At 41.7% G+C, this 15,223-nt stretch overlaps 1 protein-coding gene across 25 annotated transcripts in view; it reads left to right on the forward strand.

Moving 5' to 3' along the window:
* CDC14B (cell division cycle 14B) overlaps positions 1–15,223 on the forward strand; it is a 122,314-nt gene that overhangs the window by 70,038 nt on the left and 37,053 nt on the right. For all 25 annotated transcript variants that reach the window (XR_008626679.3, XR_010109112.1, XR_010109113.1 and 22 more), the window contains 3 exons: positions 566–642; positions 10,573–10,639; positions 13,325–13,387. Coding sequence is in view for 20 of the 25 variants with exons in the window: in XM_057298683.2 (XP_057154666.1) it covers positions 566–642; positions 10,573–10,639; positions 13,325–13,387 (207 nt within the window). In the remaining 5 variants the exon portion in view is untranslated. The remainder of the gene's footprint in view (positions 1–565; positions 643–10,572; positions 10,640–13,324; positions 13,388–15,223) is intronic.

Below are 15,223 nucleotides of genomic sequence, written 5' to 3' on the forward strand. Positions count from 1 at the left end.
CTTGAGGTATTCTCCCAGGTTAAAGTCAAAGCATAGCATAGTTCTAAGGACAAAAGAAGTCAATGAGCGTCGAAAACAAGTGCAGTTTGATAATCAACTTGTTCAGTATTGCAAGCCCTCACACCTACATGGACAGAGTTAATCACAGTCTGTGTTCTGCCTTTGTGTCTCTTTCCACCTCACCCCAGTCTAACCCCATCCCCATCTCCTACACGCTGCTTAGCTGTCATTTCAGTGGACTTTCAGGAAGGAGGGGAGGTAAAAGCATGGGATCAGTCTAACGTCTTGATTTGGAAAATCTGTTTTTAAAATACTGTGCTTCTTACCACAAAAGGTTGCTGTGAAGGGTTGTTGGTCAGGGCTTATACTGCAGACAACAGAAACCAGCAATGGAGGATTTAAACAAAAAAGAAATCTATGGACAGGATTCTGGGTGATTCCTAGGCTCCTGGGGAAGGCTGGAGAACCCTGCTCGGTTGGAAATTGGACAAAATTTACTTCGCAGTGACAGCACTGTATCTTCACTTAGAAATAAATTGCCTTTTTCTTCTTTTTTCAAACATAGGTTATATATTTGGGGAGAACCCCAGAAGAAGCATATAGAATATTAATCTTTGGAGAGACATCCTATATTCCTTTCAGGTAAATATAAGAATGATGTGGTAGATTCAGGTAATCAGATCCTTGCCAGAAATATCTTGATAGTTGTTTCTGAAAAAAGAAGATCTGGTAAATAGTCATTTTAGGATAAGCGCAAATAACACCACAGATCTGGGTTTTTCCACAGTGACACTGTTGACGTTTTGTCATGGAGGCTATCTTGTGCATCGTAGCATGTTTAGTGGCCTCCGTGGCTTCTGCCCACTAGATGCTGGTAAAATCCCCACACCCACTCTAATTGTCAAAACTCAGAATGTCTTCAGACATTGCCATATATCCCTGTAAGTGGCCTTGGGGGATGGAGAGCAAAATCTCCCTACGCTGAGAACTACTGCCATTGATGAAAACTAAGCTTTGGCTGGGCACAGTGGCTCATGCCTGTAATCCCAGCATATTGGAATGCCAAGGTGGAATGACTGCGTGAGCCCAGGAGTTCCAGACCAGCCTCGGCAACAAAGACAGACCCCATCTATATAAAAAAATTAAAAAAAAAATTAGCCAGGCGTGGTTGCACATGCCTGTAGTCCCAGCTACTTGGGAGACTGAGGCTGGAGGATTGTTTGAGCCTAGGAGTTCGAGGGTGCAGTGAGTGAGCTATGGTCATACCACAGCACTCAAGCCTGGGCAATAGAGAGATAACTTGTCTCAAAAAAAAAAAAAAAAAAAGCAAACCCCAAAACCTGGGCTTTGTATCAGGTGAGAATCCTGGGTTATTGTACTCAAAACTACCACTGAGGAGTGTGGTTCCTGAGAAGTTAAGAAATGTTCCCAATAATCAGTAGTTACTTTCTGGGACCAAAATGAACCCCTTTTTTCTGGGGACACAGTCAGTAGAGACAGTCGATAAGGTTGCTAATGCAGTACCACTTCCAGAAAAACCAGTCAAGTCACTGTGTTCCAGAGGTGGTAGTTAGTGATGTCTACAGGAATGGATGACATCATCTCAAACTTAGCATGCAATTGTGTTGAAGATATTTCTAGAAGACTAGTGCTTAAATCAAATTAAGTTCTAAAAATTTTTCTGCTCGTTTATCAAAATACTTGACTTAGCTCTATAGTTTAAATACTTGTATGGTACTTAATGGGTAATAAATGTATGAAATAATTTTACTCATTGAAGACTTTGATATTTTCAAAAACTGCTTGTTCTTCCATTCACAAATTAATAATAACTGTTGCTTATTAGTTCATTGTTCAAACTAATTAGTTCGTTAGTTTATCGTATTAGGATTGTTACATAAACCACAAATGCCTGATTTTGAATGTATGGCCCTAACTTTAAAAAAGGGAGTTTGTGAATCTGACTTTATTGTAGATGAGCCTTGGGATGGGTATTTCTAATTATTGGCAGAATCTCCCTTTCAAATAACTTTATAGGCCTGCCTGTGGACTTACTCCATGAAATAACAATTTGTCAGGGCAGTCTGAAGACTTCAGTAATACGCTGCATGAAAAATTGTGAAAATCGGTGATTGAGCAAATTAGAATTGGCTTGAACCCAGTATCATCTCTTTCTGCTAGCTCATGGCTCATCTTAAGTATTCTTTTATTTGAGGTGGGTAGGAAGGGAAGAGGGGGAAATAAAGATCATTTTCTAAGCTGGAAAATTCTTCTCAACCTATAACATGATAGCAACCACATTCTTCCTTTAAAAGAAATGCTTGTATTTTTGGTCTTGAGTCACAGGCACCTTGGTCATCTCTTGATGTAGTGACATTTGTTCTATAGAACTCTTCTTTATAATGGTAATCTTTTGTGATGCCACTCTTACATTTACAGCACAAGGTCCTGAAATAGGAACATGCTCACACATTTCGTACTGTGCAATGAAGGATCCATGGAACACTGTTGATGTGAAAAAAGACGTTTTGAGTTAATTTAAATACAGGTGCCAAAAACAGAATAAGCATTGCTTACTGCCTTGCTATGTTTCAAATTATTAAAGTTTGGCACTGAGAAATGAAGTTAGTTCCTTTTGGTCCCAGGAGCATCAGTCAGTAATTCTCCAAAAGGCAAGACTTAGCTAGAAACCATTCAGCTTTGTGGAATTTGAATCTCTTCTATTGTAGATACTAGGTATTTGATTTATCTAAACAGTGTTTCTTTCTTTTTTTTTTTAGACGGAGTCTTGCTCTGTCGCTAAGCTGGAGTGCAGTGGTGCAATCTGGGCTCACTGCAACCTCTGCCTCCCAAGTTCAAGCAATTCTTCTGCCTCAGCCTCCCGAGTAGCTAGGACTACAGGCGTGTGCCACCACGCCTGGCTAATTTTTGTATTTTTAGTAGAGAATGGGGTTTCACCATGTTGGCCAGGATGTCTTGATCTCTTGACCTCATGATCCGCCCGCCTCAGCCTCCCAAAGTGCTGGGATTTCATAAAGTGTGGCCTGTGAACTGGTGCCGATCTGTGACATTTTGTTACCAGCCTGTGTTGAGATAAATACAGAAGTTGAGAATAAGATTTTAGAAACATTTATAGTTATTGAATAGAGCAATTTTATGTCTGTAGAATCAAATAGTAGAAGAAATTTGAGCTTGTATTTTGTTTTTTTCCCCCTTTCATTTTTCTAGTAATTTATTTTATTCACAAAAATAAGATTATTGCATTACTGGATATGTAATAGTATAGTACTATTGCATTTCATATTTATCTTACAAAAGTGTCAACCTGTGATAGACTTAGTTTTTAAATTTAGTGCTTCTTCACATAGTGTTCTATAGAACTTATCAATTAGAAAGTAGTCCAATCAGAATTAATAAAGCCTGATAATATTTTGATAGAAATGACATTATATTCTTTGTATCTTGCCACTTTAAGTACATAGAATAAATATGACCAACAAAGTATTGCTAACACGATGTTGTGCAAGAATGGCATTCATTTATAGTAAATAAGTTCTTTTATGTTCCATAGCAATGTTTTATTTAATTAGATTTAATTCAACTTAGATAGAATTCTCTCTCTCTCTCTTTTTTTTTTTTTTAGACAGATTCTTGCTCTGTCACCCAGGCTGGAGTTCAGTGGCGCAATCTTGGCTCACTGCAACCTCTGCCTCCCAGGTTCAGGGAATTCTCATGTCTCAGCCTCTAGAGCAGATGCCACCATGCCTGGCTAATTTTTGTATTTTTAGTAGAGACGGGGTTTCACTAAGTTGCCCAGGCTGGTCTCAACCCCCTGGCCTGAAGTGATCCGCCTACCTTGGCCTCCCAAAGTGCTGGGATTACAAGGGTGAGCCACTGTGCCCAGCCTTCTTTAACCACTGAGTTTTAAAGTGTGTGTGTATGTATGTGTGTGTGTATGTGTGTATATGATTTCTTATTGAGTTATATTAAATATTTCTCTGTGTCTGGTCTGCATAATTAAATAGTATAAAATATAGTTTAATTTTTTTTAAATATCATAGGATCATTGTTATGAACAGTGTGTATTTCTGTTCTCTGGTATTATCTGTTATAATACTCTTTGCTTCTTAGTTGTTTTTGTGTGTGTGGGGCTTGCCTCTGCTTCCTATTTTCTTGAGAGGTAGTATTGTATATTTGTTAATAGCTTGACTTGACATCAGACAGATGGGAGTCTTGCTGTCAGCTCTGCTACTGATATCTCTGTGGTCCTTTACAGATTTGAGCCTTGGTCTCCTAGTCTTTAAACAGAAACAATAGGCCGGGCGCTGTGGCTCACGCCTGTAATCCTAGCACTTTGGGAGGCTGAGGTGGGCAGATCACAAGGTCAGGAGATCGAGACCATCCTGGCTAACACGGTGAAACCCCGTCTCTACTAAAAATACAAAGAATTAGCCAGGCGTGGTGGCAGGCGCCTATAGTCCCAGCTACTCAGGAGGCTGAGGCAGGAGAATGCTGTGAACCCGGGAGGCAGAGCTTGCATTGAGCCGAGATGGTGCCACTGCACTCCAGCCTGGGCAACAGAGCGAGGCTCCATCTCAAAAAAAAAAAAACAGAAACAGAAACAATAATAAAATCTCCCTCAAGGAGTTGTGAGGATGAAGTGACATCCTGCATATAAAACACTTGGTATAGGCTGGGCATGGTGGCTCATGCCTATAATTCCAGCACTTCGGAAGGCTGAGGCAGGAGGATAGCTTGAGGCCAGGATTTGGAAGATCAGCCTTGCAGCATAGCAAGACCATTTCTCTTTGGGGAAAAAAAAATTAGCTGGGCAGGGTGGCATGTGTCTGTAGTCCTAGCTACTTCGGAGACTAAGGCAGGAGGATCCCTCAAGCCTAGGAGGCTTCAGTGAGCTTTCATTATGCCACTGCACTCAGCCTGCACAACAGAACAAGACCGTATCTTTTTTTTTTTTTTTAAGACAGACTCTCGCTCTGTCACCCAGGCTGGAGTGCATTGGTGTGATCTCGGCTCACTGCAGCCTCTGCCTCCCGGGTTCAAGCGATTCTCCTGCCTCAGCCTCCTGAGTAGCTGGGATTACAGGTGCCCGCCACCACACCTGGCTAATTTTTTGTATTTTTAGTAGAGATGGGGTTTTGCCATGTTGGCCAGGCTGGTCTTGAACTCCCGACCTCAGGTGATCCACCAGCCTCGGCTTCCCAGAGTGCTGGAATTACAGGCATGAGCCACTGTGCCTGGCCAAGACCCTGTCTCTTAAAAAAAAACAAACACTTGATATAGTACCTGGCCTTTAACTAATATTTGTTAAATATTCCAACCCTCCCCCTTTTAAGTTGACTGTCATTTAGCTACTTTTTTTTGAGTCGGAGTCTTGCTCTGTTGCCCAGGCTGGAGTGCAGTGGCACGATCTTGGCTCACGGCAAGCTCCGCCTCCTGGGTTCACGCCATTCTCCTGCCTCAGCCTCCCAAGTAGCTGGGAATACAGGCGCCTGCCACCACGCCCAGCTAATTTTTTGTATTTTTAGTAGAGACGGGGTTTCACTGTGTTAGCCAGGATGGTCTCGATCTCCTGACCTCATGATCCTCCCGCCTCAGGTTCCCAAAGTGCTGGGATTACAGGCATGAGCCACCGAGCCCGGCCATTTACCTACATGTTTAAAAATCACTGTCGTGGCCGGGCGCGGTGGCTCACGCCTGTAATCCTGGCACTTTGGGAGGCTGAGGCAAGTGGATCACCTGAGGTCAGGAGTTCAAGACGAGCCTGGCCAACGTGGTAAAACCCTGTCTCTACTAAAAATACAAAAATTAGCAGGGCATGGTGGTGCACACCTGTAATCCCAGCTACTTGGGAGGCTGAGGCACGAGAATCACTTCAACCTGAGAGGCGGAGATTGCAGTGAGCTGAGATGTGTCATTGCACTCCAGCCTGGGCGACAAGAGCGAAACTCTGTCCCCACCCCACTCCCCGCAAAAAAAAAAAAAAAATTCTCTGTCTCCTAGAAGATTTCCCTCCCACCCCTTTCCAGTCAGTCATCACCCCCAGCTAATCATTGCTCTGACTTCTACCACTATCAGTTTTGCTTGCCTTTGAACTTGATATTACTGGTATGCATTTTGGGGAGCTGTCAACTGGATTTCACATATGTAATGTCTATGAGATTTACCTGTGTTGTGGCAGGTATCAGTAGTTCATCCTTTTTTATTCCTTTTGTAGCATTCCAATCTATGAGTATACCACAATTTATTTGCCTGTGGTCCTTTTGATGGATATTTGGGTCATTCGTAGTTTTTGGCCGTGGTGAATACGAGCTGTTACGAAAGCTGCCATTCTTTAAAACTAGTATTTGACATTGTTGTGCAGTTTCTAAGCAGTGCCCATTTATTGATTCTTACGTGTTTTCCAAATTTGTTAAATGATCTTGGTGACAAGGATCCCTCCCCACTGCTCAAGGCTTATACACTGAGCCTCAGAGTTGCTGTTCTGCCTATTGGAAGAAGGCTGAATGCAAGGTGGGAGGAAGATGTGATGTGGGTGTGTCTAAAATTGGAGGTGCTAATGAAATACACTTGAGTGAGCAAAGATTCTTGTCGTATATTCAGATTCTATGATGTATGAGGCAGGACTTCAGCAGGGCCCAGATGAAAGCATGTGAAATCATCACAGATTGGAGCGGGGCTGTGCCCCACAGTAGGTTCTCAAAAAAAAAAAAAAGCATTGAAGAAATTTGCCAAAATGTCACAGAGACTGAATCAACATGTCTTTAGCTTGATTGGAAAAGAATTATCAGTAGGTTAAGAAGATAATCAAGCCAGGCGCAGTGGCTCACGCCTATAATCCCAGCACTTTGGAAGGCCAAGGTAGGTGGATCACGAGGTCAGGAGATTGAGACCATCCTGGCTAACACACTGAAACCCCATCTCTACTGAAAATACAAAAAAATTAGCTGGGCGTGGTGGCAGGCGCCTGTAGTCCCAGTTATTTGGGAGGCTGAGGCAGGAGAATGTTGTGAACCCAGGAGGTGGAGCTTACAGTGAGCCAAGATTGCGCCACTGCACTCACTCCAGGGGGAGACTGTCAAAAAAAAAAGAAAAGAAAATAATCATACTCCTTCACAGAGAAGACATGGTTAAAATCATTGGGATCCAACTTGAGGGTTTACCCCATTTCCATTGATAATTTTGATTTGATTTAGGCTAAAGTACTTCATTTTCCTGCCTTAGTTTCTCTACCTAAATGGGTTCTTTATTCCATGAACACCCTATTTCTACAAAACCAGGATTTGTGTTGATTTGTAGGTCGGTGATTCATAAACTTGAACACAATCACAGACAACTAGAGGACCTGTTAAGACACAAATTACCTGACCCTATCCTGAGAACTTTGATTCAGTAGATGTGGGGTGGCCCTGAGAATTTGCATTTCTAACAGGTGGGGTGGTCCTGGTGCTGCTGGCCTGGGGACCACTGCTGGAAGTCCTTTTGTTTTTTTCTTTCTGAATATTGCCAATAAAGTGTTGGTAAAATCGTGGCCTTTTAGGTTAAAGACTTTTTCTAGGATGTGGAAGAGAAGTTTTTCACTTCAGAACCTTACAGAACAAAAATGGTGTGTTCTAAGACCTTGTGTTGGCTGAACGCAGTGGCTCACACCTGTAATCCCAGCACTTTGGGAGGCTGAGGCAGGCAGAGTGCTTGAGCTCAGGAGTTCGAGACCAGCCTGGGCAACATGGTGAAACCCCAACTCTACCAAAAAATACGAAAACTTAGCCAGGCCTGATGGTGTGCACCTGTGGTCCCAGCTACTCCAGAGGCTGAGGTGGGAGGATCGCTTTAGCCCAGGAGGTCAAGGCTGCAGTGAGCCATGATTGCACCACTGCACTCCAGCCTGGGCAACATAGTGAGACCGTGTCTCAAAAAAAGAAAACAAGACCCTGCATTCTGTCCTCATGAAGGTTCGCATAGCTCAGTAATTCTAAGCAGCTCAGTCAGTAACATTGAAGACAATTTTAGCTAAAAAGGATGCCTTTTCTTGCCCTCATTGCTGTAGTTTTGGCCCTTAAGGTTTGAGCAAGAATTAAAAGTTTAAAATGTGGTTTAGTTTTTATTCTAACATTTGTGGAATATTCATTTTCCCCTTTTAAGTTAATGTATAACTTATAGTTTTTAACAAAAACACTAATCTTTTTTTATTTTATTTTATTTTTTTGAGATGGGAGTCTCGCTCTGTCACCAGGCTGGAGTGCAGTGGCGTGCGATCTTGGCTCATTGCAACCTCTGCCTCCCAGGTTCAAGTGATTCTCCTTCCTCAGCCTCCCAGGTAGCTGGGACTACAGGTGCGCGCCACCACGCCCGGCTAATTTTTATGTTTTTAGTAGAGACAGGGTTTCACCATGTTGGCCAGGATGGTCTCAATCTCTTGATCTCGTGATCCACCTGCCTCGGCCTCCCAAAGTGCTGGGATTACAGGCGTGAGCCACCACGCCCGGCCTCAAAAACACTAATCTTAAGTGTACAGTAGTAAGGTTTTACATGTATTTATGTAACTACCACACAGTAAGAAATATTACAGTATGAAGACCCAAATAAGGTGGGGAATTAGTGATAGCTCCACCAGCAACCCTGTTTCCCCAGGAGCAAATGAGTACCATTCAGATAGGCACAGTTTTTCTGCACGCCTAGCTTAATCATAATTAAATTAATTTTTATGTTGCCTAATTCCAGAAGATTTCATCTTGTAATGGCTCAAGGTAGCCAAAAAGGAGAAGCAGGGTAAGGGTCGGGGTGCCTTATTTCTCTGGGTAAAACCTTACTTGATATTAAGAGATTTGTATAGGAAGATTACTGGTATGTATTGATGCAGTGTTTGGCTGGAGTTGTCTGTAAAGTAATATAAGCACTTTCCCAAAACTAGAGTGATCCTGTGGAAGGTAGTTGACTTGTTAGTTCCTGTGGTTTTATTGGTATTACTGTCCTTTAAAAATCAGAAAGAAGGTAGGGCACAGCTGTTTACACCTGTAATCTCAACACTTCGGGAGGCCAAAAAGGTGAGAAGACTGCTTGAGGCTAGAAGTTTTTTTTTTTTTTGAGACGAGTCTCGAGTCTCGCTCTGTCACCCAAGCTGGAGTGCAATGGCGCAAGCTCCGCTCACTGCAAGCTCCGCCTCCGGGTTCACGCCATTCTCCTGCCTCAGCCTCGGAGTAGCTGGGACTACAGGTGCCCCCCACCACGCCCGGCTCATTTTTTGTATTTTTAGTAGAGACAGGGTTTCACCGTGTTAGCCAGGAAGATCTCGATCTCCTCACCTTGTGATCCACTTGCCTCGGCCTCGCAAAGTGGTGGGATTACAGGCGTTAGCCACTGTGCCCAGCCAGTTGTGTGGGTGTTTTGGGTTTGTTTTTTTGTTTTGTTTTGTTTTGTTTTTTTTTTGAGATAGAGTCTCACTTTGTCGCCCAGGCTGGAGTGCAGTGGCATGATCTCGGTTCACTGCAACCTCCATCTCTCGGGTTCAAGCAATTCTCTGCCTTAGCCTCCCGAGTAGCTGGGATTACAGGCGCCCGCCACCGTGCCTGGCTAATTTTTGTATTTTTAGTAGAGACAGGGTTTCATCATCTTAGCCAGGCTGGTCTTGAACTCCTGACCTCGTGATCCACCTGCCTCGGCCTCCCTAAGTGCTGGGATTACATGCCTGAGCCACTGCGCCCGGCAGAGGCCAGGAGTTTAAGACCAGCCTTGGTATCATAATGAGACTCCATCTCTACCTTAAAAAAAAAAAAAAAAAAAAGTTAACTAGATGCGGTGATACATGCCTGTGGTCCTTGCTACTGGGGACACTGAGGTGGGAGGATCACTTAAACCCAGGAGTTTGAGGCTGCAGTGAGCTATGATTACACCAGTGTACCCCAACATGGGCAACAGGGCAAGACGTTATCCCTATAAAAAAGTTTTTAAAAAAAACCCAGAAGTTACCCAGTTAAATGGGTAAAAGTCTTTAGGATAACGATAGCAACAAAATGCTTATGACCTTCTACCTAATATTTTAAATATGACCTTGATTTCTCAGTATTTCTGTCATACTTGGTTGGAGACACACACACACAGACAGACACACGTATAATTAGACACACATACACACATATGTTTATTACAGGATCAAAAAGCAGTCTTTCCCAGTAAGATTTTCATACGGTATTTTCCAGTTTAAAGAAAAAATTCAAATGCTTTGCCCCTTTGGGGGAGAGATAGGTATTGATTTGTTGAATTCAAGAAGGTGGCTCAGCTGTTAAAGCCAAAAATAATCCAGAGAGAACATTTGAAATTTAGGAAGTGGTCATTATTGATCCAGGCCCATAAAACAGTACCTATTGGAATAGGTAGAAACTGCAGTGAAATTTGTAATTGATTTATCTTTTATTTAAAAGTCAAAAGGCGAGATTTTTTTCTTCTTGATAATGGTTCAGAGTGTACATTTGATTTTAAATTCTAGTCAGCTTTGTCTTAGGTAAGTGTAATTGCAGAAAATTAACTGATCTACATTTTATTACTCTTGGGTTTCAGAGATGCTGCCTATGGAAGTTGCAATTTCTACATTACACTTCTTGACTGTTTTCATGCAGTAAAGAAGGTAAGTGACATGTAGGATGCACCCAGTGTTGTGTTGAGGAACTAACATGCGGTCCAAGAAGACTAGGCCTTCTTCCCGAGATCTTTTTGTTAGTGTTTCTTCCAAGATGCATATGGTGACAGAGGTGCTCCATTTCCCAACTAATACCAGAATGAGACCAAACCAGGAAACAGTTTATTCTGAATTTCTGAGTGCTTCTATGTATGAGTTGGGGGAAAAGTCACTTAAGAAACAGGGAAAATAAGAGTTATACAATTAGGTTCTAGATCCAGAATTGGTTTTGAGTATATTATGATCTAAAAGAACAAAAGTAAAGACGACTTGTTTACTGGTAAGTTCTCTTTGATTTGTATATTCTATATACCTGATTCCTGCCAATACCATTACAACAGACGTAACACAGTCACTGTCAAACACTTCATTTTTGTTTTGTCAGGCGTTCAATTTCTAGTTCAACAGAATTTGAATGCCTCAATTAGTTTGTTATACAGTTTTATGTGAAACTAAGTGGGTCACTGCTGCTTTGTCAAACTATTTCCAAGTGATTCCTTGGGTCATAACCAGGGCTGCTGTGTTGATTCCAGGGGACACCCTCCCTATCACGTTCTACGTGAACAGGGTCCCCTGGGGTTACACAGTGCAGCAAGTCCTGGTATTAATGTCAGGACAGCACGAGAAACTAGAATGGTAAATCAGTAGCCCATGGATCAAATAAGCCTTTGACAGCATTTTTCTGTAACTTGTGCTTTTAGAGCCAAAAGGAACCCAGGTTTACTTTCTTGTATAATGAAACATGGTGGCTTGCTGGGAATTGTGACAGACATGTCTTAAAACGAGAGGACTAATCAGCATACAAATTCAGAGACTAATTGATATACTTTTTTCCCTGTATCAATCAATGAGGTATGGGCGCATTGTTTGGATTTGAGCCCAGTGACTGTGGGATATGGAGCTGATTGGGGTAGTTGCCATGAGCTCTGAGGCGGCTCCATGGGCCCTCAGTGTGGGCAGGTATGGGGCACTGGTGGAAATCAGGAGACCAAAGGGCAACAGGTGTAAATGGTACCTTCTGGTTGCAGTTGCAGCCCCTGCCAGGTGGGCTCATGCAGGCAGGCACACTCACCTTTAAAAAGAGAAAAGTAAAGCTTTGAGGGGTTTGGAAATGATCTATTATAACACCATATGGCAGCTTCTATTATTATTTTTTGGCTTTTTTTTTTTAATTGGGTATTGCACCCAAAGTCAATTAGCTGGTACGATAGGTCAAAGATTGGCATTTGCATACTATATTTTGGGTTTTTTTTAAATTAAATTTTCATTTTTTCTGCTATGCTCAGCTAATTTTTATATTTTTTGTGGAGATGAGGTCTCACTATGTTGCCTAGGCTGGTCTCAAACTCCTGAGCTCAAGCGATCCACTCACCTTGTCCTTCCAAAGTGCTGGGATTACAGGCATGCACCACCGCACCCAGCCACTATATTTAGTTTTATTTAAGGGTCACTAGCTTCTGATTTGCAGTGTAAGCATTTTTTATTTGTGACTGATTTTGAATATTGCATATATGAAGAAACATGCATCAATGTAATTATGTTTTCAGTGTGATTCACTTCCAATAAGATCACCTCATGAAATTCAAAGGAAAATAGGAATTCCTTATAAACTACTTTTTTTTTATTGTTTCATTCTATTAGAAATAGCTGTAGTCCAAAATCATGAAATATATTGCAGTCAAGGAAATAAATTTTGTGATTGACTTAGTCTTGGGATTAGTGTTTAAATAACTATATAAAATGAAGACCTTTTTAGTTGATATTCTAGCCTTCTTATTTTACATTTGTATTTCAGTAGTTTACTTTTGAAAACTGGGTGTACAAAAGCCCCCTCTTTGAACCAAGAATACCTTGTGGATCAAGAATTCTTGCTTCCCTCCTGTTTGGCTCAGGGATCAGCAGCCAGGAGGATATTTCTCAGAGGCTGCTAGCTCTGTTTGTCCTTGTCTCAGAAAATAGACACTCTGCTTATTTTGGTTATCATACTCTGCCTGCTATCACACAGAGTAAGGCTATAGGATAGGACAGAAATTTTTTTTGTTTTATTCCTATGGAAAGAATATCTTTTTTTTCCTCAAAAGTTTTGATTTTAGTGTTGATGTCAGAGCTGTTTACTTTAGGGAACATTGATTAAAGACTGTTCGGAAGAATTTGAAAATGAAGATATGGATGAAGTATGAGGGTTTTGTTTGGGATAAACTAGCACATGGATTCTCTCCTCTTTCTTATCGATGTAGAGACCATTGGGTTGTGCATTATATTTGAATCCTAAACTTCTGAATTTTCAACCAGGGGTGGTAGTGATCTGGTAAGAGAAGAGGATTACTTTCAGGGCATGATTATTTAACAATACATGGATAGGATGACTGGTGAATGAAAATAAAAAAGCACATCTCACAAACAAAATCCAAACAAAACACAGCAAACTTATTACATATAGTTATAATTAATTTCCATATAAAAGAAGCACTTAGAAGACGCCGCCCACTTCCTTTGAAAGCTGTTCAGTGGAAAGTAATCTGATCATGACAATACTTTCTTGGGGGGCCCCTGATATTTAGTATTCTGAAATTGGATAGGAAACTGTTTTCTTATTTGCATCCTTGTTCTTAAAAGCTTTCTTTTGGATTTTAGGCAATGCAGTATGGCTTCCTTAATTTCAACTCATTTAACCTTGATGAATATGAACACTATGAAGTAAGTCTTCAAGGATCATGTTTTCAACTCTTCCTCCCCCCGCCCAGCTTTATTGAGGGGAATAATTGACAAATAAAACTTACATATACTTAAGATGTACAGAGTAATGTTTTGATCTATGTATACACCATGAAATGATTACCTAATCAAGCTAATTAACATATTCATCACCTCACATAATTTAAGTCTTTTGGCGTGTGTGATGAGAATACCTGAGATGTACTCTAGCAGATTTCAAGCATACAGTACACACATTAGATCTCCAGAATTTACTTATCCTCTGATGGTTTGTACTCTGACCAAAATTTCTCTGCCTGTTTTTAATTTTTCTTTTTTTAAATTGAAAAAAAAAGAGAGAGAGAGACCAAGTCTCGCTCTGTTACCTAGGCTGAAGTGCAGTGGTATACATGGCTCACTGCAGCCTTGAACTTCTGGGATTAAATGATCCTCTCTCTTCAGCCTCCCAAGTAGCTGGAATCACAGGTATGTACCACCATGCCAGGCTAATTTCTTAATTTTTATTTTTGTAGAGATGGGGTTTCACTTTGTTGCCCAGGCTAGAGTTGAACTCCTGGCCTCAAGCACTTCTCCCACCTTGGCCTCCCAAAGTGCTAGGATTACAGATGTGTGCCACTGTGCACGGCCCTGTTTTTAGCTTTCTTAATCACCCATTTCACTTACAGAAGCAATATTCTTGTTTTGTTTTAGACGTGTATAGAGCGAAAAAAATCAAGTCTTCATCTTCTTATCCCTATTTCTCCTGTCCCAATTCTCAGTGGGAATTTCTGCATTTGATGCACAATTCTAGAGTGAATGAGTGTGCCCCGTGTGTTCTTTATACTGTTTAGTTTAAATGTATTTTAGTATTGATGGCTGTCACACAGTGATTGAGATGCTTTTAAAACCCTTAGCATAGAATAAGATGAGATGAATAGTCATTATACACCTAATTATCTCTGGAAAATATCTTTGTTTTTGCCATAACCTTCGGTTTGTCGGAACACTTCTGGTTGCAAGTTACAGAAAGTAAACACAAATAGCTTAAATAAAAAAGGAAAAATCTGCCAGGCGCAGTGGCTCATGCCTGTAATCCTAGCACTTTGGGAGGCCTAGGTGGGCAGATTGCCTGAGCTCAGGAGTTTGAGACCAGCCTGGGCAACATGGTGAAACCTCATCTCTAAAATACAAAAAGTTAGCCAGGCGTGGTGGTGGGCGCCTGTAGTCCCAGCTACTCAGGAGGCTGAGGCAGGAGAATCACTTGAACCCGGGAGGCAGAGGTTGCCGTGAGCCAAGATCACCCCACTGCACTCCAGCCTGGGTGACAGAGCAAGATTCTGTCTCAAAAAAAAGGGAAAAATTTACTGGATTACATAAATTAAAAGTCCAGGAATAGGATTGGCTTCTAGCATGCCCCTTCAGGTGCTCAGACACTTAATCAGAAATTGGACTTGAAATTAGTTTTATTCTCAGGCCAGCCTTCTCCAGTAGTGATAAAGATGGCCACCAGCAACTTTGATCTGCCAGTTTGGCAAAATGATCAGAAAAGTGTAATCTTAGCTCCATCAGAAGGCCCAGGAATGCCTCTCACTGGCCTGACTTACATCATGTGCCCATCTCTGCACCAGCCTGTGTTCTTTGGCAGGGCAGGGCTAAGGAATACTCTGGCCAGCCTTAGTTCTCTGGCCATCCCAGGAGCCTGGGGCATAGGGTCAGCCCCATCAAACCAGCCGGACCAAAAAAAAATTTATTTTCTAACAGTTTTATTTTATTTTATTTTATTTTTCTTTCTTTCTTTTTTAGAGACAGGGTCTCACTCTGCTGCCCAGGCTGGAGTGC

Source organism: Pan paniscus, chromosome 11 (assembly GCF_029289425.2).
Source record: "Pan paniscus chromosome 11, NHGRI_mPanPan1-v2.0_pri, whole genome shotgun sequence".
Taxonomy (NCBI): Eukaryota; Metazoa; Chordata; class Mammalia; order Primates; family Hominidae; genus Pan; species Pan paniscus.